This window comes from Zophobas morio, unplaced genomic scaffold, assembly GCF_036711695.1.
Source record: "Zophobas morio isolate AGI-343-1 ecotype UQ-CSIRO unplaced genomic scaffold, CSIRO_AGI_Zmor_V1 ptg000023l, whole genome shotgun sequence".
Classification (NCBI taxonomy): domain Eukaryota; kingdom Metazoa; phylum Arthropoda; class Insecta; order Coleoptera; family Tenebrionidae; genus Zophobas; species Zophobas morio.
Window position 1 is genome coordinate 5,781,662 of NW_026972128.1, and position 27,464 is coordinate 5,809,125.

The window sequence follows — 27,464 nt, forward strand, 5'->3', positions numbered from 1 at the left end:
ATGGGATATGCGTGTGGGGTAGGCTTTGCGATAGATAGAATCATCGTCGCGGGGGGAGAACAGTTCCAGACCGGTAGCTCAGACTCCGCTTATGCTACAACGCTCCAGGGGTACTTTTGTTGTGCTCCTATTAACTGCCGTAACTTAAAAAGGGAAAAGAGATCGGCCGCCACACGCCTGTAATAACTTGTGTACTTGCATCCAGTTACTTGATTCAGTTTTTGCTTTGTTTATTAAACTTATGATATTCAAATATTTGCATTGATTCCAAACAGATTTATAGAATTTTCCATTTGTTCGTTTTTCATATGTGTATGTCTGTAAATTCGCGAGTGTTTTTCTTCCAGTCAATTCGCGAGTGTTTTTCTTTCAGTCAATTCGCGAGTGTTTTTCTTTCACATATCTTAAGGTGTTTGAAATGTAATAAAATGTCGTCCGGGAATAAAACCAAGGGGGTTTTTGCGCTGAGGGGTAAATCTTCGCAGCGCCTTTCCCCCTGTGAGGGTGGTGCCGTTTCTCCCCCTCCAAACCAATTTTTGTCTATTATTTCTTGCGCTCTCGACAGTGTATGCACTTGTATGAAAGAACGTCTTCCCGCCATTTTTCAAAAACAAAAAAAAAACACACAACGTAGGTTCTTATTTGTTAGACGATCACAGCCAAGGCCAAACTTTGAATTTTTGAATTTTTCGCGGGCCTTTCAAACTGTTTCAAGGTCAAATTTTAAGGCGGGAAGTTTGGGTTATCACACTGTGTATGAACAAAACCATTGGGATTGAAGTTGTAAGGATCAGTTAACCCATACAAATATTCTACGCGGATCAACACTTGTAAGAGAATTAGAGTCGACTTTTATTCAAAACTGTGCAATGGCTTTACACTTTCTAGATCTCTGAAACATCGTGGTGGTGTGGCTCTTTTCATTGGATTTTGTCATACAATACACAAGTTTACAAAAGGAAAATCATCGTATTTATATATTTTTAGTAACATTAGTAAAGAAGATTTTGTAATACAGCGCCAGGGAGTTTTTACTTCGGAAAACTACTACCATGAATGAATTTATCTGACACCTTTTGAATTATATTTTTCACACTAAAGGCTAAAATGTTTACCAACAAATTTTTGTTGCTTTATATTTTTACTTACCGAACATAAGCTAAGGAAGTAGAATCCATCTGGCGACTGGCTACTTTCATGTTACCTCGTCGGTTCATGACCACTAGAGTAAAAAAATAGGTCTCTCGATTCTGTTTGTTTACCTATAAAAAAATGTTTTAACAAAACTTGTTTTTATACACATCTTTAGAAAAAAATCGATTAATCTAAACAACTGAAAGGATTCGGCATTTCTTAACAAAATTATACAATAGTTAACTGTTAAATTTACGAAAATATTTCTCAAACGACAACATAAATTAGGATTACCTACAGGTTCGTAGTCTACAACCTATCGTACCGATTAATTTGAAAAATGTAATGGTTCTTTAAGATTACAGCGAAAATGGCAAAAACTTACCAAGATATGTATTTCTTCTCTTGAAGAAATTATTGCGTCATCTTAAAATTTTGTCATACTTTCATTGAAATTTTACTAAAATAGTAACGATGTATTTAGAGTGGAAATACTTTGAGAAGAACACATTAATAAAATGGTTCTTTGTTATGCTTCAGTAGCAAGAGAACTTACATATAAATAACTTTGCAGCACTTCTAGACTAATATCTAAGAGAAATATTGCTAATAAGTTGTTTTGACAAAATCTAGTTTTTTACGCTTCACCATGCCCGGTATATAAAAATTGGTCTAAAGAGTTTAGACAATACTTCCTTCGCTGTCGAAACGTGACGACTGCAAGTCTATTATGTCTTTTTTCATATTACATTTTTGAAATTCTTGATTTAATCAATAAAATTAATTGACTCAGTCATTCATTTTTTTCAGACACCCTGTATAAGCAAAACTAAAAAATATTAATGCAGTGATAAATCACAAGTATAGGTTCATCATTCTTTACACATTTAAGCATTTTTTCAGCAAAATTTTGCGGTGGCGTCATCAAATTTTTAGGGGGGGATGAGCAAATACATTTTGATCAAAATTTTACCATACTTATAGTAATAATAATAATAATCTTTATTTCCAACGGGCAAAAAACACCCAATTACAGGAAACAATTAGAAAAGAATGAAGCATATAAATGATAATTAAACTTATTAACAATAAATAAATACGAAAATTAAAATAATTACAAATTAAAGAAAGCAATATAATATTTAAATCGCTCAGATTAGAGTCTAAAACTTAAATGACTCTATGAGTAAGCACATACTCCTATTAAAGATATTAATGGAAGGGATGAAAATTAAGATAATTACAAATTAATGAAGCTAACTCAGTAAACCGTTAATTTTAGAGCATTAGTTTTACAGTGAGGTGCATAAAATAAAGCATTTTGTCTAGAGTTTAATCTAGGGACAACAAAGAAAAACTTATCAAGGAGGTATGGACAATCTATTCTATTATTTAGTAAATTGTATGAAAATTTAACAACAATAATTATCCTTCTTGTGTGAAGTCGTTTGCAATTAAATCTGGCCAATAATAATTCATGATTGAACCCTCGAGGGGGATAAACGCCATCGGTCAGATACGCAACAAATTTAAAAAATTTTTTTTGAATTCGTTCTATTTGGTCGATATAGGTATTGTAGATTGGAAACCAGATCAAGGTACAGTATTCTAGAGATGACCTGACGAGAGAATTAAATAGGGCAATAAGTGAGTGTGTGTTCGAAAAGTCACGACAGTTACGACATATGAAACCATACATTTTATACGCTTTGGAAATACATTCAGCAATATGATTAGAAAAGTAGAATTTATTAACAAAAACAACGCCTAAATCTTTGTACCTATCTAAACGACTTAAGGCTACGCCTTCCATATAATAGTCAAATTTAACAATAGAAGCTTTTCTCGAGTAAGAGACAACGAAGCACTTAGATTGATTAATTGAGAAACGATTACACTTTCCCCAGTAAATTAGACGATTTAAATCTAATTGAAGTTGTTGACAATCGCTCAAAGATTTGTCCTTCAAGAAAAGTTTTAAGTCGTCAGCAAATAACAGTTTATTGCAGTTCAGCCCATCAACTATATCGTTAATAAACAATATGAACAGTAAGGGGCCCAGATTAGACCCTTGCGGCACACCGGATCTTGGGCTGAAAGGCTGAGACATTAAGTTACGGTATTTCACGACCAAATCTCTGTTAAAGAGGTACGATTTAATAAGAGTTAAAAGCGGTTTGGAAAAGCCAAAGCACTGGAGTTTTTTGAGAAACAGAAAATGATCGATATGATCAAAGGCTTTGGTAATGTCTGTGTATACAAATCTAGCTGATTTTGGTGACCTATAGCCTCAGCAGCGTATTGACAGAAAGAAACTAAGTTAGTGACAGTTGATTTTTTTCTACAAATCCATGCTGAAACGTCGTTATGTAACTTTTGATGCTAGATGTTAGAATATATCCTTGCATAAAGAATACTTTCAAAGATTTTGACAAAATTACCCAGTAAACATATGGGTCTGTAGTTTTGTATCATAGAAGGGTGGCCTTTCTTAAAAATTGGTGTAACCGTTGCCTTTTTCCATTTCTCAGGAAAAGAAGATGTCCTCAAAATTAAGTTAAATAAATAATGCAGCGGTTTGACTAATACATAAGGGCAGTCTTTCAGTATAAAATTAGGTATTAAGTCGGTACCTGAAATAAAAGATTGTTTAGATCGTTTTAACGCAAGCAAAATTTCTTCTTCGGTAATGTCTGAGATTGAAACAAGTGCATTAGGAATGTCCTTTCCAGTGAAGTTATGAGAGTTATCAATACTTGGATCGGAACTAATGAAAACACTGCTAAAATAAGCACCAAAAGCATTCACAATTTCAGTCGGTGATGATAATTCTAAATCCTGATATGACATAGTTCCCGGAATTCTAGTAGACTCTCTTTTATTATGTAAGAAAGACCAGAAAGTTTTTGGATCCTTCTGAATTTGATTTTCGATGTTGTGTTAGTATGCCGTGTAAGCGTTTTTAGTAAGTGTTTTGCACAATGACCTACGATATAGTATTTAAACGTATTGAGATCGTTACTGATTTTATAATAGGAATTTCAGGATAGGCACTGAGGCATCAAATTTTTGGTATAATATATCATAGAATGCGGTAACAGCTACATTGACATCATTTGTTTTGTTTAATTTCGACCAGTCTACAGTTAATAATGATTCATGTAATTGAATAAAGTTTGCTTTTTTAAAATTATATTGTTTTGACTCCGTATTTAAATTGAATTTATTTTTATTTTTAGGTACTAGATCAGCTTGAAATTCCAGTTCCAATGCTGGATGGTGGTTGTCTTCATCAACTTAGGGATTTATTGACTTTTCGACTGTAATTACTAAATTTGAGAAAGCCAGATCTAAAATATGGTTGTTTGCATTACGAATACAATTGTATTGAGTCAGATCAATGAAATTGGCAAAATTGACTAATAAGGTGAAGAATTTGTCGGTTAAGTTCAAGACAAAGTTTGGAATGTTGAAGTCACCCACAATAATTAATTTGTTTGTATGAATATCTTCTAAATTGCTTAACAAATCCGTAAAAAGTTCATAATCTTCGAATGAAGTGGAAGGAGGAATATAAACTGTAACTACAAAAATATAATTTTTGTTAGGTAATGAAATTTTTACACATATTATGTTGATAGTTGGTAATGCTCTAATAATGGACGTTAGATTAATTTGAGTGCAAGTGACAGAATTTTTTACAGCCGACAACACACCACCTGTCCTTGAAGAATTAAATAAATTGTAGTTTCTATCGTTTTCTGAAGACAACGTAATGGGAAGGAAAGATTTCGCTGTTTGAGATATTGTGGGTTAGCCAAGTCTCAGTTAAAGCTATGAAGTGAAAATCACAAGTAGAGATATTGCTGTATAAAGTATTAGTTTTTGTTCTCAAACCGCGTACATTCTGATAGAATAAATTAAGCGAAGGATGGTAATTGGGTGTATTAATCAGTTTAAATTAACTATAGTTGGAGTGCCATTTCGATACCTAATTTTCAGGTTGGATTCGCCTTGTTCAATTGTAACTTCTTTTTCAATTGATAAATTTAAAACATCTCCAAGATTTCAAAGCATTCGGTTTTGTAGTTCCTGATTAAATCAATAAAATAAATTCACACTTTCATTTTTTTTTAATCACCCTGTATATGCAAATCCAAAAAATGTTAATGGAATGATAAATCACAACTACATCATCATATTTTGCACATTTAAGATAGGGTTTATTCAGCAAAATTTTGAGGCAGCCCCGTAGCTAGAAAACTTATTCAGGGGGGGCAAGTTTGTCGACAGAGGGGGTTCATGTAAATATGAATATATATTTTAATAATACACTCAGATAACTACCTTATTTTTTCTCAGTTTTTACATTTGAAAGAGCATTAAAATAATTGTAAACATCGATCTTTTACGCTATTAAATTTTCGTAAAAACCTGTGGAAGTCCAAAGATTTCATACGGTACTTTTAAAAAGCCAGAAAAACCAAGTTTCCCAATCTTTGATGCGTCATTGAAGGCGTTAAAACAGATAATGTAGATTCACAAACAGCTGTACTGCATCCAAAAATTCGTACAGTGGCCAATCACTAGATAACAACCAATTTGTTTGAGTTTATTTTTTTGCATGTTTAGTAGTAGGCTATGGAATAAAATGTGACATGACGTTCATTTTTTTATAGGGTCAACATCAACGTTAGGATGATATTGCCAAATAACAAACCCTGTAAGAAAATAAAGGGTGGGCGGGTGGGGCTTGTAAATATGCTTCGGCAATCGGCTTTGTATTGAAATTTTATTACTAATTTGAAATTTATAATGTGTAAGTCTTCCAGGGGGGGGCAACCACAACTGCTAGGGGGGGCTCAGCCCCATCTTGCCCCCCCGTAGCTATGGGGCTGTTTTGAGGTGACGTCATCAATGTTTTAGGGGGGGATGAGCAAATACATTTTGACTAAAAATTTACCATGCCTATGATAACTTTAAAACATGTCCAAGATTTCAAAGCATTCGGTTTTGTAATTCCTGATTAAATCAATAAAATAAATTCGCACATTCATTAATTTTTTTGAGTCACCCTGTATATGCAAATCCAAAAAATATGAATGGAATGATAAATCACAAGGATAGACTCATCATATTTTGCACATTTAAGATAGGATTTATTCAGCAAAATTTTGAGGTGACGTCATCAATCTTTTAGGGGGGGATAAGTAAACATATTTGGATTAAAAATTTATCATCCTTGTCATAACTGTAAACCATCTGCAAGATTTCAAGGTATTCGGTTTTGCAGATTCAAAATTAAATTGCAAAATGTTGTTTCATAATTTTAATTTTTTTTTCCAAAAATCTGGACGTTCCGGGTAAAAATTCATTTAGGAGTCATAAACTGCATGATTGTGGTGTTTCAAAGTTGTGTCCGTAAAATTTGTTTTTTAATCGCTGCAAGTGTTATTGCAGCAGCAGTTTATCTCACTACAACAATTTTTCCACATGGAGTACTAACCGTAAAAGTTGATGACCCATCTTATGCCAGAAATTGGTATTTTTCTACAGTGTTCTTTTATAAATAAATAAAAAAAAAGTGTTTTAGGTACTCGTTAACATAAAAAAAGAGAATATGACTGATTATATTAATATCACGAATGTTTTTCAGGTGTTTATTCACAACATGTTTGTCTATTTTCCTGAAAATGTTTTGAGTTTATTAAAAAAAACTGAGTACAAGCTGAATTAATATTATATGCTCATGACTGGATAGGGAAAGTTTCAATGAGCAAAACTATTTCGTGACTTTGAACAATTTTTTATTTAAAAGGAACGAAATTAGGGTCAATAAGAAAGAAAATAATGGGAATTACAAACAGATTTATTGACATTTTTAGGATACGCATAATGTGGGTTATAAATTTTCATACAGGGACCAAGTAATAACAAATACATGGAAGTGAAAAATTAATAGGAACAATTCTTTTAATATATTATATATTCTCAAAATGTCAAAGCTAAATTAAATATAAAAAAGATATTAAAAAAAAAGAAACTTGATATAATATATTTGGAACAAATTGAGTAATTTCGATGTTCATGCTATTATGTAAACAATTCAAAGTATTTAATATTGCTTGGAGTATATAAAAGTATCAAAATAATATTTTTTAAATTTCACGCATTTTATATCTTCTTATAGTGTTTCATAGTCCGCAAAATACGAACTTCTAGACTTTTGGCTTCCGTTTGTGTGTGTGGGAATGTATCGATTACCCAGAAAATTTCATAATTATTTACGAATATTGTGAAAAAGACGTAACACTGATCACAGTTTGTATACTTATTCTCTTCAATAATATAATAATAATAATAATAATAATTCGTTTATCTCCAACGAGACCAGTCAATAGTCAACGTAAAAATTATAAAATGGAGCTTTACAATCATATTACGAATGTTTTCCATTAGTTAAATTATTCCAGGTTTATAAAAAAAACTCAGTAGTGAACATTTTTTCCAGCTTCCAAAATTGTTTTTTGGAACGTGAATGAACACATTTTAAAGTTTTAGACCGTAAAATGTGTTGTGTTTAAGATGCATTTAGAATGAACAGAATACACAAAAAACTAATTCAGTTTATTTTAAAATATACTACAATAAATAAGTGCGAAATAAATTTTTATTCTGGCGCCTCCACCATTTATACACGAAATTTAAAAGTTGCCCAAATTTTCCCGGAAAAATAACTCGCTGAACCAAAATTCTCTCAGCATCACGAATCTATCCCTATTTTTCCTGTAGATCTTCAAACGAACAGAATTAAAAACTAATAAGACAAAAATAAAATACCAAGAAATTTCATATTTAAATTCATGCATTTTCAAAAAGTGTAACATTAGATTTGACTTCAACATTATTTTGACAATGCGTTGAACTGTTTACCGTATTTTTAGCCTCAAACTGGATCATAACAATTAAAAACGTTATTAAGATATTACAAATCCCACATATTGTCGTTCTGTTAATAACAAAAAAACGAGCAGCCGAGAAATGTGGAATATGATGCTTCATAACGACAACAATTTGATAAAGTTGGTTGTAATTCTGAGCGTTTTCACGTATGGCGTAACACTTGTATAAATTGGAGGTGAAGTTCAAAATCATCTTTGCTTCATTGGAAACCGCATCAGACAACGAAATATTTATTAAAATCCCACCCTAAAAAATCGAAATTCGATAATAGAAACGATATAATAGTTATTTGATTGAACGTACGCAGTGCCATAAAATTACCACAGTAACGTAAATAACCATGTTATGACTCAAGTGGTTGAAAATAACGATGGTCCCTTGAAGATATATCAGTGCTTGTAGGGTCGCGTAAGCCGTGATTAATAAAAGTGGCCAGCCAAAAATGTTATTCACAATGTCAACAGTTTCTTTCAACAGGCAAAATTCCGTTGTAATTTGCTGAAATCCAACGAAGCAATAATTTTGTGTTCTTCGATCAAGCTTTTGCAGCGACCAGAACTGGTGCTGCAGTTTTATTCTCAAAGCTTGATACCTAGCGAGCAACATTTTCGCGAAAACATAAAACAAAAAATTGATCAAATATTGGTCGTAAAGTTGAAGGTATTCGATGGCGAACTGCTTAAAAATTTCTACACCCAAAATGTACTTGTAAAAAATGTAGGTCATGTAGATTTGGTAACTCCAGTATATGATGTTTGTAATTACAAAAGGAAGCAACAATGATGGTTCCTTGACTGTGTCGGTTTTGACGATTTTTAAGTTGTTTATTAATTTGTGCCACAGAGGTTTTTTCCAAGAGACGGTTAAAATTGTGTAGATGTTTAGTATGTACAAGTTACCATCCAAGAGTAGCTGAATAACTAAATTCATGAGATCGTATTGCGAATAGTCGGGCTTCCGGTACATTAATGCCACTCCAAGAGCGACTGTGATGAATCCTGACATTAAATAGGCGTAAACTTTTTGACGAGCAAGAAGTCTTCTATTTTTGTAATCAGGGGTGACGGCCAGAATTTTTCCAAGCTTGAAAATCACACGCAGAAGTTTGAAGCTCATTTTTCTGTGGAACTGTACATGGAAAGGTTGATTACACAATTAGAGTGTTCGACAGTGACATACAACAGTTCCAACGATTTGTTGTTATTAATGCAAGATTTATGAAGTGACTTGCTTGTAATTACACATTTATAACATGTCGTTAAATTAACAAAAATATGTTTCCAATAAAGAGGCCACGTAAATAAATGGATAAAAAGCACAATTTTAACCTAACCATTCTGGAAATAAAGACAAAGCAAATAATCGTAAAAAATTTTCATTCGCAGTTATTAAACAAAAAGTACATAAGCTAAACTACAATTTCATAAAGAGTAAATTCTCGGACATATTCTAAAGCTGCTTCGTAGAGAAGTTTAATTTGTTCCTGAAAAAAAAAACAAACAAATCAAAATACTCAAATCGCGTAGTGTTAATAAATTTACAGGATTTTTAAGGAAATGTGGACAACTTTGCTTCACACTCCTGGCGACGTTAAAAACGTTACAACAACGATCAGTGTTGATTTTTTCCAATAAATAGGCCAAAGCCACAAAAAGGCCACTGGCTGTTTTTCCATCACTTCGAATTCAACGATAAATTAAACACAAATAAAGAGTTAATATTTACTTACTAGCAGGTGACAATAATTTGTCCACTGTAGAGTATAGTTTTGTCCCAAACATAAATTAAATCTTTGATATTTAAAGGTCTAACACTGGTACCATCCCAGGTTTTGATATTTATAATTTTTACTATCTTCTCATCATTGTTACTCGTATTGTGAATTTTCATGGTAAAGATGTCAAATACATCAGTATTATTGTCTTCACTCAGAAAAGTCAGTTTACAGGATTCACCTAAGGACCAGTTTTGTCGAGGATCTGTAGGCCAAAACCTTGGACAATCCTGTTCAGTACAAAATTTATCCGTGATAATAAATTTCACAATAAAATATAAAAAAAATATTACCTTGCCTTTGTCGTCTTTTTGGTTTAAAGATACTATCATTTCAACTTCGTCATAGCTCATAACTAGATTCCAAAAATATTCAACTCTATTCAGTGAAGGCTGTTTGGTTACTACAAATCTCTTGGGGTAATTAAAACTGTCCACGGTAATGGGGTCAAAGTTTGATCTACTGTCTACATAAAATAAAAAATTATATATTAGACTAAAATATAGATAGGAGTAATAAAAGATTTTCAAACATTTTCACGATAGAACCGCCATAATAAAGAAGAGTAAAAAGTCTTTGAAATTAAGTCAGTGTCGGATTGTGACGCTGGAAACAGTCTACTTTTTTTTGAGACAACACATTTTTCTCATATCCAGGATGTTACAATTACAAATGTAATAAATAAGTATTATTCTTAAAAATATAATAGACGCATAAAAAACTACATATTTTACTTAACAGATTATTTCCGAAACCACTGAACCAATTTTATATGTGTATTACCAATATCGTGTATATGGTAAAGGCTAATCAAAATTTGGCTAATCGTCCCCACCAAAAATTTTTTGACGTCATCTCCAAAATTTACAGTAGTACATATTATTTAAATTTTATAACATAATAAGGTACTCCTGCCCATGTGGTTTATGAACCCCTGTTGCGTTCTTATCCTAGACATCCAGATTTTTGGAAAAATATCAACTTTGAACTGCAAAATGGAATGCTCGGAAATTTTGCAAACGTTTCGAAGTTATCGTAAGCATGGTAAATCGTTAATCAATTTTTTTTCGTTTATGCCCCTCTAAAACAATAATGACATCATGTTACAATATTGCCATATAAGTAAGTGTTGTTTAATTTATATTTACCAAATATAAATTTTGGTGATTTCAAAAGCATTGTTTTTTATTTCAAATTCAGTTCTCATCTGAAGGACTCGGATTGGATTATCGAACGTTTTAGATGAAACTTCTAAATTGAAGTCAGTAGAAAGTAAAATCGTACGTTTCACCCAACTTTTTTTTTCATTTATTTAAGCTACTTTTTACATGGTTTTTCATCTGTTTTAAGGTACTGTATCATTTTTTAAGCAAACGGCCACGAATTTTGACGTTGAACTTTTTTTATTTCTATTTGATAAATAAAAAAAAATTAATTTTTGTCGTATAGTTTTTTTGATGCATTTTCTTTCACATTTCACCCCAATTTTAGGATTCTTTTTTAAAAGTTGTGGTTTTGTAAAGATTTTGGCCAGATCGTCAAAATTTTAACCACTGATGCTTGTAATCTAAATGTGTTAATAGTCGAATTCGGTAGAAGTATAAACATACTTAAATAGTCTAAGTTAAGCATATACTTAGAAACTGACAATGTCAACATTTTTTCCTGTTGGTTACCTTTAAATATATTTCACATTTAAAGTCGCAGGGGCTGCGGGGATGTTAATTACGCCACTTTATAAAGGTTAACAATTATCACAAAACGAAAATCGCAAAATCTAATTTTTATTTTTTTTAAAGAAGCTGACTTCGTCGGACTATACTTCAAAAGCGAGGGAAGTTCTGTCAAAATAACCTTCCACAATTTTTTACTAGCTTTGTTTTTCTTGGTGGCCTTATCAAAATTCCAAAAACAACATATTTTTTTTCAAAACGTCAATATCGCCGACAAAATTTAAAATAATAGCAATAATATACCCAAACAATATCTGTGTGTAGATCTCCATGTCCTCGATCCGATACTAAATTAAGGTATATAATTTCTTACCTAATAAATTTCTAAAGTAGCTTTTTTTGACAGTTGTGTGGTACTGCTTTGTAACCGTTTCCAGGTCATCCACCAAACGTTGTAAAGAAGATTCCTGCATGGCATCCTGTATTTTAAACATAAAATAAGTTCTTCCGTTAGAAGCACCAAAGTCTTCTCCGAAGTGGTATTACAACATCACAAAATGACAGAAAATATATTGTTCCAAGTGACTTATTAACCCAGCAGGTTGATTTATTTCTTTACAAGTTTTTAAAAAATCTACTTTTCCTTCTTGAATGCTCATTCTTAGAGCCACCTCGCACAAAATATATATTCCTGTTCTTCCCCGTTTTCCACTAAATTATTGTCATAAGATTGGGTGGTAAAATAATGTGATTTTTACTTACTCGCAGTGCACAACAAATGGGTACTGATCACGATCTTCCATTAATTCTGTCACAAAAGAAGTAAAATTCGTAACAGATTGAGGCACATTTCGATTAGACCAAGTCATATATTGAAAATGGCGAACCACTCGAGTTTCATTATCATATTTTACTTCCAGAATTTGTTGAACGTAGTCAGATTTTACTTTCACGGAAACACTTCTAATTAAAAATTTTCCAAATCTGAAGTGTGAATGCTCATCTGGCCAGTACTTTTCGCACTTAAGGCATCCATTTTCTTCTAATTTAGTTAACATAATAATAGTTTTGACGTTTTCTTGGCATACCACGGACCAGAAATCGTGCAGTGTGGATTCTAGAGGTGGTTCGGTAACAAGGAATGCTTTTGGCATATCGTAACTCTTAAATGATTACTTATTTTATTTCATTTCGAAATTATGTAACTGAAAATACACTTACGTTTATGTAGTTTGCATTTAAATGTCTTCTTTCGTTATTCATCGCTGTAGTTTCATTATCTAAAAAAATATAATTTTTTGCTTAATTTAACTCTTAATCTAAAACTAAACTAACACTCCTTACGAGGTGAATGATTTTCAAAGTCGAAATTTTCCATTTCTCGGGTACAACTACGATCTCTAAATTTTGATATTACCTACAGTAAACAGTGTGAAAATTAATAAACATAAGTGTTGGAATCAACCTTAAATTGTTGTATTATTTTACTGTCGTCAAGCGATGCCAGGAAATAATTTTTAAAATCGCTCAGTTTAGTTTCCCTACAAAGCGAATTGTTGTATTCTGCTGAATTCTTTTTTTCTTCAAACTCTAACATAGCAGTATTTTCACTATTTGTGTTACTATGTTTTCTGAAAATTTGTTTCCGTCTTTTAAACCTACAAAACAATATTTATCTTCGATGTTTAGAAACAAGATGAGTTCAGCTAACACAAGGTAAGATGGAAATCCGACTATAATCATTAAAACTGCACACAAGGCAATTACCACGTAGAATAACTCTGTTTTTTTAATATCAACATCCACTGCAGTAAACTCAATTGGAAATGTTGCGTTATCTATTTTTAAATAGTACTTTTGTTTCCAAATATCTTGCATTTGAAGACCTGTGTCACAGAATGTGACATTTTCTGAACAAAAAACTTGGTCTTCATTGTTTTTTGTTATTATGACCGTGATTTTTTTTATTTTTTGCGACTTTGCCGTGGGTGGTACTAAGGAACAAGTTCGTCCACACGTTGTTAAGAAAGGAATGGTCGAAAATTCAGGAACAGGTTTAGAAAATATTGCGTAAATAGTTGCCTTTCTGCCCCTAGTGCCTACATTTTGTCCCCATACAGAAATGTTATATCTTTTCTCATATTCTATTCTAATCTAAAACATCACTCTTTTTAATAGAACGCTACTTACAATCATGGTAATTCTACAGTTTTGTTGTAACTTAAATTTTCGCTTGAAATCTCCTCTATAAAACGTGTTTCTTCTTCACCATCATCTACCACAATTTCAAACGCTTTTATTTTTCCGTTTGTGTATACCGGGTGTTTCCACGAAATAATCATTTCGTTTGGTTGACTTAATTGAACTTGCAAATGTCCGGGGGCAAAAATTACTACAAGCACACACAAGTTTTCTGTGTTATTGTGAATATAAAAAAACTCAAACCGTTTTCTTGTGGCACAAACACACTTGTTACCGTACTCCATTCAGACACGTCATAATTCTTTGCCTGTACCTAGAACAACGTTTTAAACCTACAGTGTAACGACATTCTAATTTTTAATCACAAACGTACTGTGATGTTAACATCAGTGAAATTTTCTGCTAGTATTCTGTTTGCACATATAAAACCACCCCATATTTCGCAAGGAAATGTAAAATTCGTGGATGTCGTAGTTGTGTTAGGGGTATATCGAAGAGTAACATTGTAGGATTCTATTCGTCCTGTTGGTGGATAAGGTTCTTTCCACTTTATAAACAAATTTCTATTAACAGAATATACGAATAAATCTTTTACACTGTGGGGTTCTAAAATAAAAAAAAATTATTCATTGGTTTTGATAGATAAACTATTGTTACTCATCAGTGGTGTTGATCTGTAGGAATACACTCGATATCTTGTTTTTTGACCAAATCTTTTTGCTTCTATTGTAATGTTGTAGTCTGTAAATGCATACAAATTTTTTGCATCTATTAAAAATATCGCACTATATTTTTTTAAATCAAATCCAACAATTTCAGTGGGTTCGTTCGTACACCACCTGCTTATGCATGTGACTTTTAGTGAATAATTTAAGGATGAAGAAAATTTAATGCATTCATTTAATTCGATAAGAATGTGTTTTTTCGTTAGAGTAACATTTTTCGGAAATTCTACATCTTGTATCTCCTTTGTTAAATTTCCAAGATTTATAGTTGTTTGATCTATCAGTTCTACATGTTCTCTTATTGTACTAAATAACCTGAAAGTACATGTTTCTAAGTAGCTGATATTGTTTAATTCCAGACTTGTTCCGTTATTGATTGTGTTATGTCCTATCTTAACATCACTTGGACAAAACGGTGTCTTGCACTAAAACAACATCAAACAGAACTTGCATATTGTATTATTCTTATTCTATAATTGGAATTACAGTCTAATAAGTGTTAGTTTTGGTATCCACTAAAATTTTAGAGTTTTTGATTTTGAATTGTTTATACTTTTAACTCTGTACAATCAATTTTGTTTTAGTTAAACACGTATTATAAATGTACACAGTGTTATATAGAGTCCCTTTATGTAGTTATTACCGTATTTAACCTAATAGAATAATCAAATTTTAGTGGATACAAAAATAACGTTATAAGAATACGGACCTCAAACTGGATGAGATAACTGTCAAAGTTTTGTTTTTCAAGATCAGGCCAAGTTAGAGCAATTGCACCATTGTCTTGAAAATGCGTTTGCAAAGATTCTAAAATCATATGCAAAAATCATTTATACGTTTTATTCTCTTTAGGTACTTACTTCTGTACAGAATTAATTCCGGCACAGTACTGTCTTGAAACGACAGACTGTAACTGATCAGTATAATTCTGATTACATAAGAGTGTTCTCTTGAGATGTTCAATCTCAACGATACATTTTCCGTACTACCAGGATAATCTTTGACTGCCATGACATTGTGGAAAATTTTCTCATTTAACTAAAATTACATTCGTAATGAATCAATCAAGAATGTTTCTTTTTGGTTACATGTTTTAACTGCAATATATACGACTCGGGCGTTGCTTCAATTACACCATATTCAAAATTTATTGAAATTTTGACAAAATCTTCTCCTACGGATTCTAAAGAAGGCGGTTTTCGTACGACTGGAAGTTCTAATGTACAGTTTGCTCCGAAATATTTTTTCTTGCATTGTGTACAACCTGACATACTGTCGCAAATTTCACAATTAATATTACACTTTTCTTTGCAATCTATGCCCCAAAAGCCCTTTTCACAAACTACATACAAAAAAGATTACTTATCTCAATACCTACTGAGCACGCACATACCTTCTGTGCAGTTTGTTCCCTCGTATCCCCAAGCACAATGGCATCTACCTCCTGATGAACATATTCTATGTTTTTCACAGTTAGGATAAGAAGGTCCTAAAATTGTGGAGCACTTAATTTGACAGTGTTTTCCAAAAGAACTGCTGTTGCAAGTTTTATTTGAATATTCATTGAAGTTCAGAATTTCACACGTTTCATTTTTCCATGTCTTATTTGCTAAATTGGCTTCATATACAACTGAAAATTATTTTTATACTAGTTAATTTAACAGTTATTATTAAGGATGGTGTAGTACTCGTTTCGAACACTTATTAACACATTTTGAAAGCTAATTTAAAAAGTTGACAGTTTATTTTATCTGCCCATTATTTTTGTCGGACGTTAGCTAGGAATAACTTTTATACGATTAATTTCCATGATCAGTAACTTTTATCTGAAAATGGGGACAAAACTGATATTTTAATGCAACAATAAACTTTTATACACGCCACTGATGCTCTAAAATTCGAATATGGATTTGGCCGCTACACTGTTGGTCTTTGCGTCGGTTCTAGAAAACTCTTACCTATTTCAGAGTCGCAGCTGTGAATATCATCAATTGCCCAAAAACCAATGGTGCTACTATCGTTCCGTCCCCGGAAAAAAGAAACTATTCCACTTACGCCAATTTCATTTCTCATTTCGTATTTTTTCCATTTTCTGAAAGTATTTTGCTCATTGAATCCATCTACTCTTATCGATTTACTAGACCGTTCTGAACTTAGTGATATATTCAGATAACACCCTGTGTCTACGGAGACATAGAATGTAACACACTGTGTAAAATTTACAACAATATAGGAAACTTCTGTACTGCTAGTGTTCGCAAACAGAAATTCATCTACAAAATATATCTTTGCTTAACTGAGTCCCTCTTATTAGACCATAATTCTTACATCTGTGTAATTTATAGTTCTTATCATTTGGAAAACTAATCCATAACGCATCAAATGTTAGACTTGTGTTTAATATTTCGTTCCTGACGGATGTCAATATTACACCGTGACCAGTTTTTCTTGGTGTATAATGTAGCCACGAACACGATGACTTTTGCATAGCTAATAAACGAATTGTAAAAAAAACCAAATTTTAATTTAAAATACAAAGTTATACCGTGTCTTGGTATTTCAACATATTTGCTGCCAAAAAAAGCAGCGACAATAATGTTCCACTCATTCCTTGTACAAACCGAAAATGTTTCTCTATCGGATAGATTTGAATCTTCATTCCCGATACCAGTAAAATCTTTAAAATTTGATGGATAATCCAAGATTTTAATTCTTACTGCCCTCACCTGTCCAGCGCTGATCAAGTACAGGACCGAAATTAAAATGAGTTGAATTTTTCAAAATCCAGTCACTTTTTTCCCAGTTGGTTATTTCTTTAACTCTTCGCCGAACGTTATTTAAACCGCTTTCGGGGTTTACATCTAGAGTAGAGTGGACAGAACCTTCAGTTAAAACACATGTAATTTTATTTTCGTTTACTAGTGTGATCACCTCGCCCGAAATTAATACACTGCAAAAAATGTAACACCACAGATATAACCACATATTGTCACTAACATTTAATAATACTTGATTTCAAGATAAGGCGTCTAATATTTATACTGCGTAGTTACAAAATGTAATAAAATTTAAAATGTTGATGATACCACCCACGATGGCAAATCACGTCACATTTTTAAATATCGTTTATCCCAAGTATTATTTATTTCTTATTAAGGTGGTTATCGTTATCGGTATTTATCTTAAAATAATTTTTGATATTGAACTGAAAAATCAAAATAAACCGATAAAAAAATCCATATAGTCTGGAGGTAAATTTTTTTGGACTAAGTAATTGACGATGTTCCAGAGTAATGTTTTCTGGACTACGGCAACATTTATTCGGGGAATCCGAATTGCGCTCACTGCCTGAATGCTCCTTTATCGCGTTCTTAAATCATATTAATGCAGGTAAAAATTAATCTCCAGTGGAAAATCCAGTGTTGTGTCAATATGGGATATCTCAAATACGTAGATAATTATTATTTATAGGTAAATGAACTAGGAAATGAACTCCGAAAATAAAGTGACATATTACTCTATATTTACTTAAAATGTACATGTAGAACATATTGTGGTGTCAAAGTTTGAATTAAAATTTCGCGCTGAAAAAAAAAACTGCGCGAAATCGCATTTGAATAATTTGAATTTGAAAAAAAATTGAAATTAAGAAAATCGTTAAACATAGGCAACCATGTGCAAGTTTAGTTTTTTTCTGGTAGTTGGTCGTTCTTCTATGGGAATTTGTGGGTAGTATCTAGTGACAGGGTTGGTAGTGACGTGTGCTTACTTTGTAGAGAATCGTGACGAGTCACTTTTGTTTGTTTTGGTGTGAGTAAAGCACGCTAGATTAAGTTTAGTTGGTTTGGTGATTAGAAAAAAATTGGTCGAAAATTGTTTCGACAGAACCCTCGCTGCTGAAATACAATGATACTTTTTTTGAGCCACCCTGCCTGCTGTACACGCAAATCTAAAAAATATTAATGGAATGATAAATCACAAGTACAGACTCATCATATTTGATACATTTTAGATAGGATTTATTCAGCAAAATTTTTGGGGTGACGTCATCAATTTTTTAAGGGGGATGAGCAAATACATTTTGATCAAAAATTTACCATGCTTATGATAACTTTAAAAGATCTCCAAGATTTCAAAGCATTCGGTTTTGTAGTTCCTGATTAAATCAATAAAATAAATTTACGCATTCATTAATTTTTTTGAGTCATCTTGTATATGCAAATCTAAAAAATATGAATAGAATGATAAATTACAAATACAGACTCATCATATTTTGTACATTTTAGATAGGATTTATTCGGCAAACTTTTGAGCTGACGTCATCAAATTTTTGGAGGGGATTAGCAAATATATTTTGAATAAAAATTTATTATGCTCTTTATAACCTTAAAACATCTTCACGATTTCAAAGCATTTGGTTTTACAGATTTCAAATTAAATTGCAAAATGTTGTTTCATATTTTTGATTTTTTTTTCCAAAAATCTGGACGTTTCGGGTAAAAACTGTATTCGAAGTCATAAACTACATGTTTAGGACTATGTTATTTTATACAATTAACTGCCCAATCACAATGGACATAACTGCCCATTCACAATGGACATAAGGCATAACAAGTACATAAAGCTTACATAAATACATAAAGTTGAAACGATGGAAAAGCCAGACACAGACCAAAAACGTAAATTATGTTATGCGCTCGTTCTTATGTCTTATGTCCATTGTGAATGGGCAGTTAAAACCCATTTGCTATGTACAATTTTGAAGTGACGTCATCGTATTAGTGGTGGGGATGATTAGAGAAATTTTGGTTAGCGTTTTACCATCTACATGATATACCTAATAGAAATACAAAATTTGACAACAATCGGCCCAGTACTTTCGGAGATTATCTGTCTAATAAAAATCCGTAACGGCAGAGAGACGGACAAACAGGCAGGCGGAAACGGGAGACCTATTTCTTCTTGCTGTAAGGGTTATGAAAGGTCGAGAAAACCTAAAAGTAGAGAGCCGGCCGACGGACTCGATTACAATACTTCCTTCGATTACGCCCGGGAAATACAAAAAGGACAGCCTTTGTTTAACGGAAATTAATTGTAACGATTGCCACGCCACAGTTTCCTCAACCAACGTAACTAATTTGTAAATTGTTTTTGTTTGTAAATTAACAGTTCATGTTAGGATTTTAATCATTACTGGTTCTGCCACAACTTAACAGTTGTGAGATTGTTCAGATAAAGCACTTGCTAGGAGATTTTATGAAATTCATTTGATCAGGACTCATCCTTTGTTTATCAAGTTATAAATAAGGTTTCTGGATGCTTATACTTAAGTGTTTCATTATATTCTTAATTCCTCACACAGATTGTTGATAGTTCATTTACGACAGTCAAATCAACGTAACGTTTGTCCCACTCTGGGAAAAAGGATCGTGGAAAGTGTGATAGAATTCATAATATCGTGAACTGGGGGACGAGGAGATTAATATTTTTCCCCCTTACGCAGTCATCATCTGGACATCATCGAGACGTACTCTGGCGACGCGGGAGATGGTATTATTGAGACGTGGGTATTTCTCCCGACGCAGGAAATTACAGCACCGAGACGCATTCTCGCGACGCGGGATGCATTTTGCGTTTATTTATCATGTGTTTTGTTTGGCATAAGCTAGGGACAGTCCACGATATAAACTCTCGAAGCTAATTGTTTTTAGTGACCAGTCACTTGGATCAAGGCATAATTTAACATCATGTAAATTCTTTGTTTGAATCGTTGACAAAGTGTGGCATAATTTAACAGCATGCAACTTCTTTGTTTGAACTGTTGACAGAGTGATATAATTTAGTGGTTCCATTTGATATCGCCAAATTCAGGAAATTTTAAGTCTAACCACAATTAATGCATGGGGCCGCATGGGGCGCAGACGGGGTGTCGAGCCGACTTTGCGTGAAGGTTTACCCGTAATTCCAGATTTCCGTTACCGGGGACTCGGAGTTTACCCAGTTGCCTTGTTTGCGGGGATGGAAGTAGGCTGCATTGTTGCGGGGCGGTTTGTTGATGCGAGTGTTTCAGTACTTGGCGCGTCGTGTGGGCCTGGTTGGGAGCCATAAGCATTCACAAGGAGGCGCTCTGGTGCCGTTGTCGCTGTGCACCTCGCTGTTCTCTTGTTGACTGCCATAATTTAAATTTGCCGCCACAGGTTGTAATAACTTGTGTATTTGCATTGTTACTTTAATTCCGATTTTTTTTTTGTTTTTATTAAATTTGTGATATTCAAATATTTGCATTAAATCAGAACGTTTGATTTGATTTCATTCAAAGTTAAGCAAATTTTTTTTTGTAGCTGAGGTGTCTTCAACTGTGACAACTTAGTCGCAGCTTTTTTTTTGTCAGTGGAGGAATAAACGTTTTGTGTCTTCCATATATTTTGTGTTTTTTTTAGCGACACTTTTTCAACCTTGGGGTCCACACTTTGCATCTGAACGCATTCCGCCACAAAAAAAAAAACAAACAATATAATGTAGGGTTCCATTTTGTTAGACGATCACAACCAAGGGCAAATTTTTGAATTTTTGAATTTTTGCGCGCTTTCAATTTTTTTCCACATGTCAATTTAAGGCGGGATGTTTGAGTTATCACAATATTGAGTTCAATTAGTAAGTAAATTGTGTTAGCCTGCTATGTTTTATAGACTCAAGTTTCCCTCAGTATAATTCTAAATCCATGCACCTATTTATATACAGCCTGTTACTGAAAGGTACACACAAAATAAAATCGGCAATTGGTCTCGAAGTATAGGTGCTAAAAGTTAAAAAAGTTCAGGTAAAAGTGTTCTCCTTTTAGACATAAAAATTATTAAAATTTATGACCAAATTCGTTGTACGCCTCTGATAAAAAGATCATCTTTCGTTTCTACAGTAATATTTAGTCTTGACAAAAGTTTTATTGTTACAGTTGCTTGGATTTACTAAAATAAATAAATTTTACCTATTTATCCTTCAGTAGCGTCTAAAAAGGGTGGATAAGGGTTAATTTTCCCCTTATAATTTTGATAACACAAAATAAGTTTTTCCGACTTCTTAGACTTCGCGAAGAACTGTGCATTTTGTTGTACGTACCTTTCAATAACACCCTGTATAATCTATACCGATGCACGCGAAATATAGTGACTCATTTAGTTCTTGTCATCCTAATATTTTTACCTTGTCGAAGTCATGGTCGAAGTATTGAAGCCATTTGTTTTTATATAAAAATTTGTTTTTTTTAATGAAGAAAAACATCATACTTAGAAGTTATGAAAAAAAAAATTCCAACAAAATTTTACCTGCTTCATGGAGGATAAATCGGGGTAGATGTGATAACATTTCCAGGTAGTGGGCACAATTCGGGACATTCAGCTACAGTAAAAAGTGCGCAATTCGGACTTCTTGAGCTCGAAAACTCAGATAGCGGGCGCAACTCGTATATGTCCATTTATTCAAATGTCAAGAGTCAAGACACAAAATGAGACTTTATTAAAAATGTATCTATGTAAGTATTTATATCAAAAGAGATAAGGATTCGATGTGGATAAAAATGAAATAAACTTCGACAATCAAAGTTACGGCACGTTATGGAATCTGGCAGAATTTCACTATCCATATTTACTACTTTTTTCTACATTACTGAGATTCAAAACTGGAAGTTTATTCAATGTTAGATTTTCTAAACTTATCGAGAAGAATATAAAAATGAAATTTTAAATTTTACTTAAGTAAAGCAATTATTAAATTTTGTAATTTGACATGATTAACAACAGAAAAATGTCGTTTTAAAAATACCAACACTAAAAAAATTATAACAAAATTTTAATAGTTTTTTAAGATTTGTCATATCTTATATGATTTAAAATATTTTTGCCATTTCTATTGAAACACCACTTGTTAATCGTAAATTTGGCAACGTTCATATTCAGTCAATTTTCTAACTAGAAGCCGTCGTCAATCAACCGAAAGCTGTTACCAATTACTAAATTTTAAGCAAAATCAACAAGTGGTGTTTCAATAGAAATGGCAAAGACAATATTTAGGAGTGCATTTTTAACATCTGACAACACCGCAACGGAGCGTTGTCATAAATTACGTCTCTCTGGTACACCAGAGGTGTCAAATTATCAATTGTCAAAGAAGTTTTGACAATTTTTCTTTGACAAATTTGTTTTGACCACAAACAAGGTTTTGTCACAGTATGTTTTGTAGTGAAAACGTGGTGAAAACAGCCCAAATAAAATAGTCACAAATCAGTCCGTGGAAAACAGTAGAATTTGTTGTTTTGTGGTTTACAGCAATCAGATATTTTCCAATCACATCATTGTAAGTAAAACACATATTGCCTTCACATGTGTATACGGTGATAATGATAACCTGCTAATTAGGTATTTCTTATGTTTTAGGTTATATTGTACATTTGGAATTAGTAATTAAATTGTATCCAAAAAATGAGCACAGATTTCAAATTTCATTTTATTTGTGACTACCAAACAAAGAAAATCATCCGTGATTGTAATTTGAAGCCAACTGAAGTCGAAAAAGAAGTTCAGCCCTGGCTATATGCTTACAACGTTAATACTGGATTTGATGATGATGATGATGACGATGAGGGTGATTATACTACTACTACTAAAGTTGGAAAATGGATGTTATTTGTGTCACCAGAATATGTAAACTCAGTCTGGCAAAAAATTAAAAACGCTATAGAAGATGGGCACCTATGGAATTCCAAAGTTTCAACAATAGAACCAAGTAACAAATCACATGCAATAATGATTTATACCAGAGATTATACTGACTTGCCAGATGTTATTAAAGTTCTGGATTATCTTGAAACATCAGGAATTAAGTCAGCCAATTCAGTTATCAAATATAAGACTGACCGACAAACTTACGCTGGAGTATATGCTGGAGGTAAACAAAGGCCATGGATTTATTCCTCTGACACAGTTCGCCAGCAAAATCAATAATTTTCTGTTGTCAAAATGAGTATATAATTTTGATTATGTCTTGCAACGTGTTGAATGTTTTGCCCAGTGTTAGTTTTAATAATTATGTTTTTGTCAAACATGTAGCATTTAAAGAAAGCCCAGCGTGCCTTTAATATAAAATAATTGTTTAATAAATAACTTAAAAATTAGTTGGTTTATTATCTTCATATTCACAGAATAGAAATTGAAAACAATATTAGAATTTCTGAAGGGATACAAAAAAAACTATTATAGGTTATTTAAATTTCCCGCCAATTCTACTGAAACTTTTTATCATATTTTAGGGGTTTGTGTTCTGTTTAAATTCGTTCTTCAAAAATGTGCCAGCTATATTTATATACCCTCTTTATTTCGGTTGGTCACAAAATGCCTTCACATTTTGTATATATGTTACAGCTAATATCCGAAATACGTTATTATGCATAATAACTAGATATTTTAGGAATTATGCGTAATAACTAAACTTGTCAGTTATTATGCATAATAACTGGAAACTTTAGGAATTATGCGTAATAACTGAATTTTTCAGTTATTATGCACAATAACGGAAACGTTTAGGAAAAATTAATAATAACTAACAGAGGAACAGGAATTATGCATAATACCTGAAACATTAGTCATTGCCTAATAGGCCAGAGCCGATAATTTTTGAGAACAAAAAAATTTAGAACAGGTTGATGCCCATTGGAAAAGGAAGAAAATATAACAAAAATAAAAGGAAAAATAATTTACGGGCGATCGGAGGTTGGGAAGTGGAACAGGGTGAGCTTTTAAGGGTAGAAAACGGTTTATCACGATTTCCGGCAAAACTACAAGTCCTATCGAAAAAAGTTAAATGGCAAAGTTCTAGGTAATAAAAGGATCTACAACTTTTGTGTTTAGACTTTTTTTAAATAACCTCAAAATTTATGTGAAAAATGCAAATAACCGAGTTTTTGGTTTTTTATTTTTATCTCCCACAAAAAAGTTTTTTTTTTCACGAAATTTGGTGAAAACTTACCTATTTATGTCCCAAAATCACTGTAATTTTTTTTATTCAAAATATTTATTTTTCTCTCTTATTTTGATTTAATATCGAAAAACCCCCCTAATTTTCTATCGAAAATCCTAACGTCAAAATGTTTGCTTTTTTAAAAAAATCGGTGTGCTTTTTGTTCGTTGAAATCTCTACTTTCTGATGGTGTAAAATATTATGCATTATGCATTATATTGGAAAATATTATGCATTATTCCTGTTTCTGTGTTAGTTATTATCAATATTACCTAAACGTTTCCGTTATTATGCATAATAACTGAAAATTTCAGTTATTACGCATAATTCCTAATGTTTCCGGTTATTATGCATAATAACTGATAAGTTTAGTTATTACGCATAATTCCTAAAATGTCTAGTTATTATGCATAATAACGGATTTCGGATATTAGCTGTAACATATATTTACCAAGTCCTACTCTTTAAAACATCGTTAAACAACACGAAGTTGAGAAATTCCCTAGACGTAGACAGACGAAACGAAGGTTGGCAGCGATTGGTTTGATAACTGTCAAAGAACGATTTCGTTGACGTTGCCTTGTTTTTGTTTATCGACTCAAAATTTCATAACTCACAGGACGCAATTTTCCTGTATAGGTGAGAACTGTTTTCTCCTGTATTTTTCTTCGATGATATAGTATTCGTTTTTAGATTTATAAAAAAAATGGCACACTACAAAGGGGCAGCCAGCGAGGCTGGCCGAGCCATGCAGCTCATGAAGAAGCGTGAAAAAGAAATGCAGGACTTAGAATTACGTAAAAAACGGATTGAGGAAGATTTGAAACTAAACAACATAGAAAATAAATTTGCAACACATTATGATGCCGTAGAACAGCAACTAAAGGTAGTGGTTCATCACACAATTTTAGCAATAAACAAATGTTTGTAGAGTTCAACCATCGGTTTAGTCACTCTAGACGAAATGAAGGCAAAACAAGAAAATATTGTTAAAGAACGCGAAAAGAAACTTGCCCAAAAACAAGCAGAAAAGGAACGCGAGAAACAACGACAACTAGAGGCTAAACTTGCTGAGAAGAACAAACAGAAAAAACAGGTTTGTTTCGTCGTAACTTTTGTAACAATGCAGATAAAAAATAAAGTGTGGCAGTTATATTGTAGATTCAGGCACTATCATTTAACTTGGATGAAGATGAAGAGGAAAACTATGAAGATTCTGATATAAAATCGTGGAAACGAGAGAGCGAGGAGGTGGCCTCAAAATCAAAGAAAATCAAGAAAGATCCAAATGTGGATACTAGTTTTTTGCCAGACAGAGAAAGAGAGGAAGAAGAAAATAAGTTGAGAGAGGAATTGAGGCAGCAGTGGGCTGAACAACAACAAAAATTGAAAGAAGAGGAGATTGATATCACGTTTAGTTACTGGGATGGCTCTGGCCACAGAAGAACAGTCAGAGTAAAAAAGGGTAATTCCATTTACCAGTTTCTCCAAAAGGTGTTGGAGTTGTTACGTCGCGAATTTTCTGAACTTAAGACAGTCATGGCTGATCAGCTCATGTATGTTAAGGAAGATTTAATTCTGCCACACCACTACACATTCTATGATTTCATAGTAACCAAAGTAGTTTTATGAAAACTTAGTTTTCTTTTTAAATTGTGTTAGTACTTGTAGGCTAGAGGAAAAAGTGGGCCTTTATTTCAGTTTGATGTGCATGATGACGTCAGATTGGTCAGTGACGCTTCCATTGAAAAAGAAGAGTCACACGCTGGTAAAGTATTGTTACGAAGTTGGTATGAAAGAAACAAACACATCTTCCCTGCTAGTAGATGGGAGCCGTATGATCCAACCAAAACTTGTGATAAATACACTGTCTCAGATAAAAATAAAAAATTGTAATTTTTTACATTAAGTTAATACAATTGCTACTTGTTTTGAGATTGTGCTTTTGCTATTTCTTCATCTTCAGGGAATAGTAATTCACCAGGTACCTTCCAGAAACCTTCCTCATATGGTAGTCTTTCTCTTATGTTAGTACTCCAGTGGTGAATTCTACATCTAACTTTAAACTGTTCTGTTTTATTGATCTGTGAATAGGCATAATAGTACAAAGAAATTAATTGACATCCACTTACTGTAACAGTAATATAGAACTCTTTTCCCTCAATATCCAAATTGGGCCCTTTAATAGGTTTTTCAGGTATGCTGATTGCATATTCAGGAACCATATAACAACACTTGCGAAATGAAGCACTAATATGCCAAGGCTGAATTGTCCATGGTGAATCTTTATTCATAACCACACTCAAAGTAATTTTAGACAAAACTTGCATCACCTGTAATAAACATTACTACTGAAATATGTAACAAACACTATGGACTTACTCCAAGAGCTGTAGAAGAACTATACACTTTCATGTCCTTCACTTCCACATCTTTGTATTTTTCCAAATTTTCAGGCGTTGCATATACCGCCAATCCAGGTAGCAAAAGTTGGTCGTACGCTTGATACGACTTTACAGAGACTCGATCACCTACATTGCCTAAACCGTCAACATAAGAAGTTAAAATAAGGTCTATGTTTGCTTGTTTGTCACAGTTTGTGTCTTTTACAAGTTCGTACAAGTAGTTTCGAGTTCGTAATTTTTTCGGAGGGCCTCCTTTTTTACTCAAAGGAGGATTTATGCGGCGTTTGAGTATGAAAGTTGTCTAGAAAAAAAACCTCACAAAGGTGCGATAAATTATCGTGATGTTACCCTTAGTTGTTGTTGAATACTAGTTTCTGCAGATAGCAGGCAGTTTGTGGTTTTTGAAAGGGGTGTTATTGTTCTAATTAAGGATTTCCACATTATTTTGAAATATTTATTTTTTAAACACGAGACATAACCTAAAAATGGAGCGGTGGCATTTGACGTTGACGTTTGGAGACAGGGACGCCATCTGGAGTTAGTTCGAAGGGTAACTGTAAAAAGTAATAGCGACCTGGTT

General features: G+C 32.7%; 4 protein-coding genes and 1 long non-coding RNA gene across 5 annotated transcripts in view; 2 read left to right on the forward strand and 3 right to left on the reverse strand.

Annotated features, from left to right (window-relative positions):
• The window catches only part of LOC135134245 (uncharacterized), a 57,466-nt gene extending 40,008 nt beyond the window's left edge, over nt 1-17,458 (reverse strand). The window contains exons 1-9 of the mRNA XM_064062873.1: nt 17,391-17,458; nt 17,198-17,332; nt 17,017-17,148; nt 16,800-16,961; nt 16,430-16,744; nt 15,865-16,101; nt 15,560-15,813; nt 15,332-15,509; nt 15,181-15,278 (exon numbers count right to left, since the gene is read on the reverse strand). Coding sequence (XP_063918943.1) covers nt 15,181-15,278; nt 15,332-15,509; nt 15,560-15,813; nt 15,865-16,101; nt 16,430-16,744; nt 16,800-16,959 — 1,242 coding nt within the window. The 5' untranslated portion in view covers nt 16,960-16,961; nt 17,017-17,148; nt 17,198-17,332; nt 17,391-17,458. The remainder of the gene's footprint in view (nt 1-15,180; nt 15,279-15,331; nt 15,510-15,559; nt 15,814-15,864; nt 16,102-16,429; nt 16,745-16,799; nt 16,962-17,016; nt 17,149-17,197; nt 17,333-17,390) is intronic.
• On the reverse strand, nt 9,457-14,201 carry LOC135134246 (receptor-type tyrosine-protein phosphatase F-like). The gene is made up of 12 exons (XM_064062874.1): nt 14,120-14,201; nt 13,752-14,059; nt 13,256-13,698; nt 13,010-13,202; nt 12,880-12,961; nt 12,766-12,824; nt 12,307-12,707; nt 11,918-12,255; nt 10,165-10,337; nt 9,827-10,101; nt 9,639-9,774; nt 9,457-9,580 (listed from the first exon to the last, which is right to left on the reverse strand). Exons 2-8 carry the CDS (start codon nt 14,028-14,030, stop codon nt 12,087-12,089), a joined length of 1,626 nt encoding a protein of 541 aa, XP_063918944.1. The 5' UTR covers nt 14,031-14,059; nt 14,120-14,201; the 3' UTR covers nt 9,457-9,580; nt 9,639-9,774; nt 9,827-10,101; nt 10,165-10,337; nt 11,918-12,086.
• A 5,111-nt stretch (nt 17,459-22,569) lies between the features above and the next one.
• On the forward strand, nt 22,570-23,637 carry LOC135134164 (uncharacterized). Its single transcript, XR_010281239.1, has 2 exons — nt 22,570-22,820; nt 22,901-23,637. It is a non-coding gene; the product is annotated as an uncharacterized LOC135134164 (long non-coding RNA).
• Nucleotides 23,638-24,981: 1,344 nt separating this feature from the next.
• On the forward strand, nt 24,982-26,414 carry LOC135134668 (protein FAM50 homolog). Its single transcript, XM_064063421.1, has 5 exons — nt 24,982-25,118; nt 25,173-25,365; nt 25,411-25,575; nt 25,641-26,099; nt 26,151-26,414. The coding sequence occupies exons 2-5, from the start codon at nt 25,186-25,188 to the stop codon at nt 26,373-26,375; spliced, it is 1,029 nt and encodes a 342-aa protein (XP_063919491.1). The 5' UTR covers nt 24,982-25,118; nt 25,173-25,185; the 3' UTR covers nt 26,376-26,414.
• Nucleotides 26,352-27,410, reverse strand: LOC135134669 (large ribosomal subunit protein bL9m). Its single transcript, XM_064063422.1, has 4 exons — nt 27,233-27,410; nt 26,862-27,185; nt 26,612-26,812; nt 26,352-26,563 (listed from the first exon to the last, which is right to left on the reverse strand). The coding sequence occupies exons 1-4, from the start codon at nt 27,323-27,325 to the stop codon at nt 26,402-26,404; spliced, it is 780 nt and encodes a 259-aa protein (XP_063919492.1). The 5' UTR covers nt 27,326-27,410; the 3' UTR covers nt 26,352-26,401.
• Nucleotides 27,411-27,464: the final 54 nt, after the last annotated feature.

Bases quoted from the DNA above. Each gene is read 5' to 3' on its own strand.
- LOC135134246 (XM_064062874.1), bottom strand. From the start codon at position 14,030: ATGGAGTACGGTAACAAGTGTGTTTGTGCCACAAGAAAACGGTTTGAG. The intron at 12,962-13,009 runs GTTGATTCCAAC...TGTTTACTGTAG, and splicing joins AAATAATACAACAATTTAAG to GTAATATCAAAATTTAGAGA. The intron at 12,708-12,765 runs GTAAGTGTATTT...TAATCATTTAAG, and splicing joins TAAATGCAAACTACATAAAC to AGTTACGATATGCCAAAAGC.
- LOC135134668 (XM_064063421.1), top strand. From the start codon at position 25,186: ATGGCACACTACAAAGGGGCAGCCAGCGAGGCTGGCCGAGCCATGCAG. The intron at 25,576-25,640 runs GTTTGTTTCGTC...GTTATATTGTAG, and splicing joins AGAACAAACAGAAAAAACAG to ATTCAGGCACTATCATTTAA. The intron at 26,100-26,150 runs GTAGTTTTATGA...TAGTACTTGTAG, and splicing joins ATGATTTCATAGTAACCAAA to GCTAGAGGAAAAAGTGGGCC.
- LOC135134669 (XM_064063422.1), bottom strand. From the start codon at position 27,325: ATGTGGAAATCCTTAATTAGAACAATAACACCCCTTTCAAAAACCACA. The intron at 26,813-26,861 runs GTAAGTCCATAG...TGTTTATTACAG, and splicing joins GTTCTTCTACAGCTCTTGGA to GTGATGCAAGTTTTGTCTAA. The intron at 26,564-26,611 runs GTAAGTGGATGT...GCCTATTCACAG, and splicing joins AGTTCTATATTACTGTTACA to ATCAATAAAACAGAACAGTT.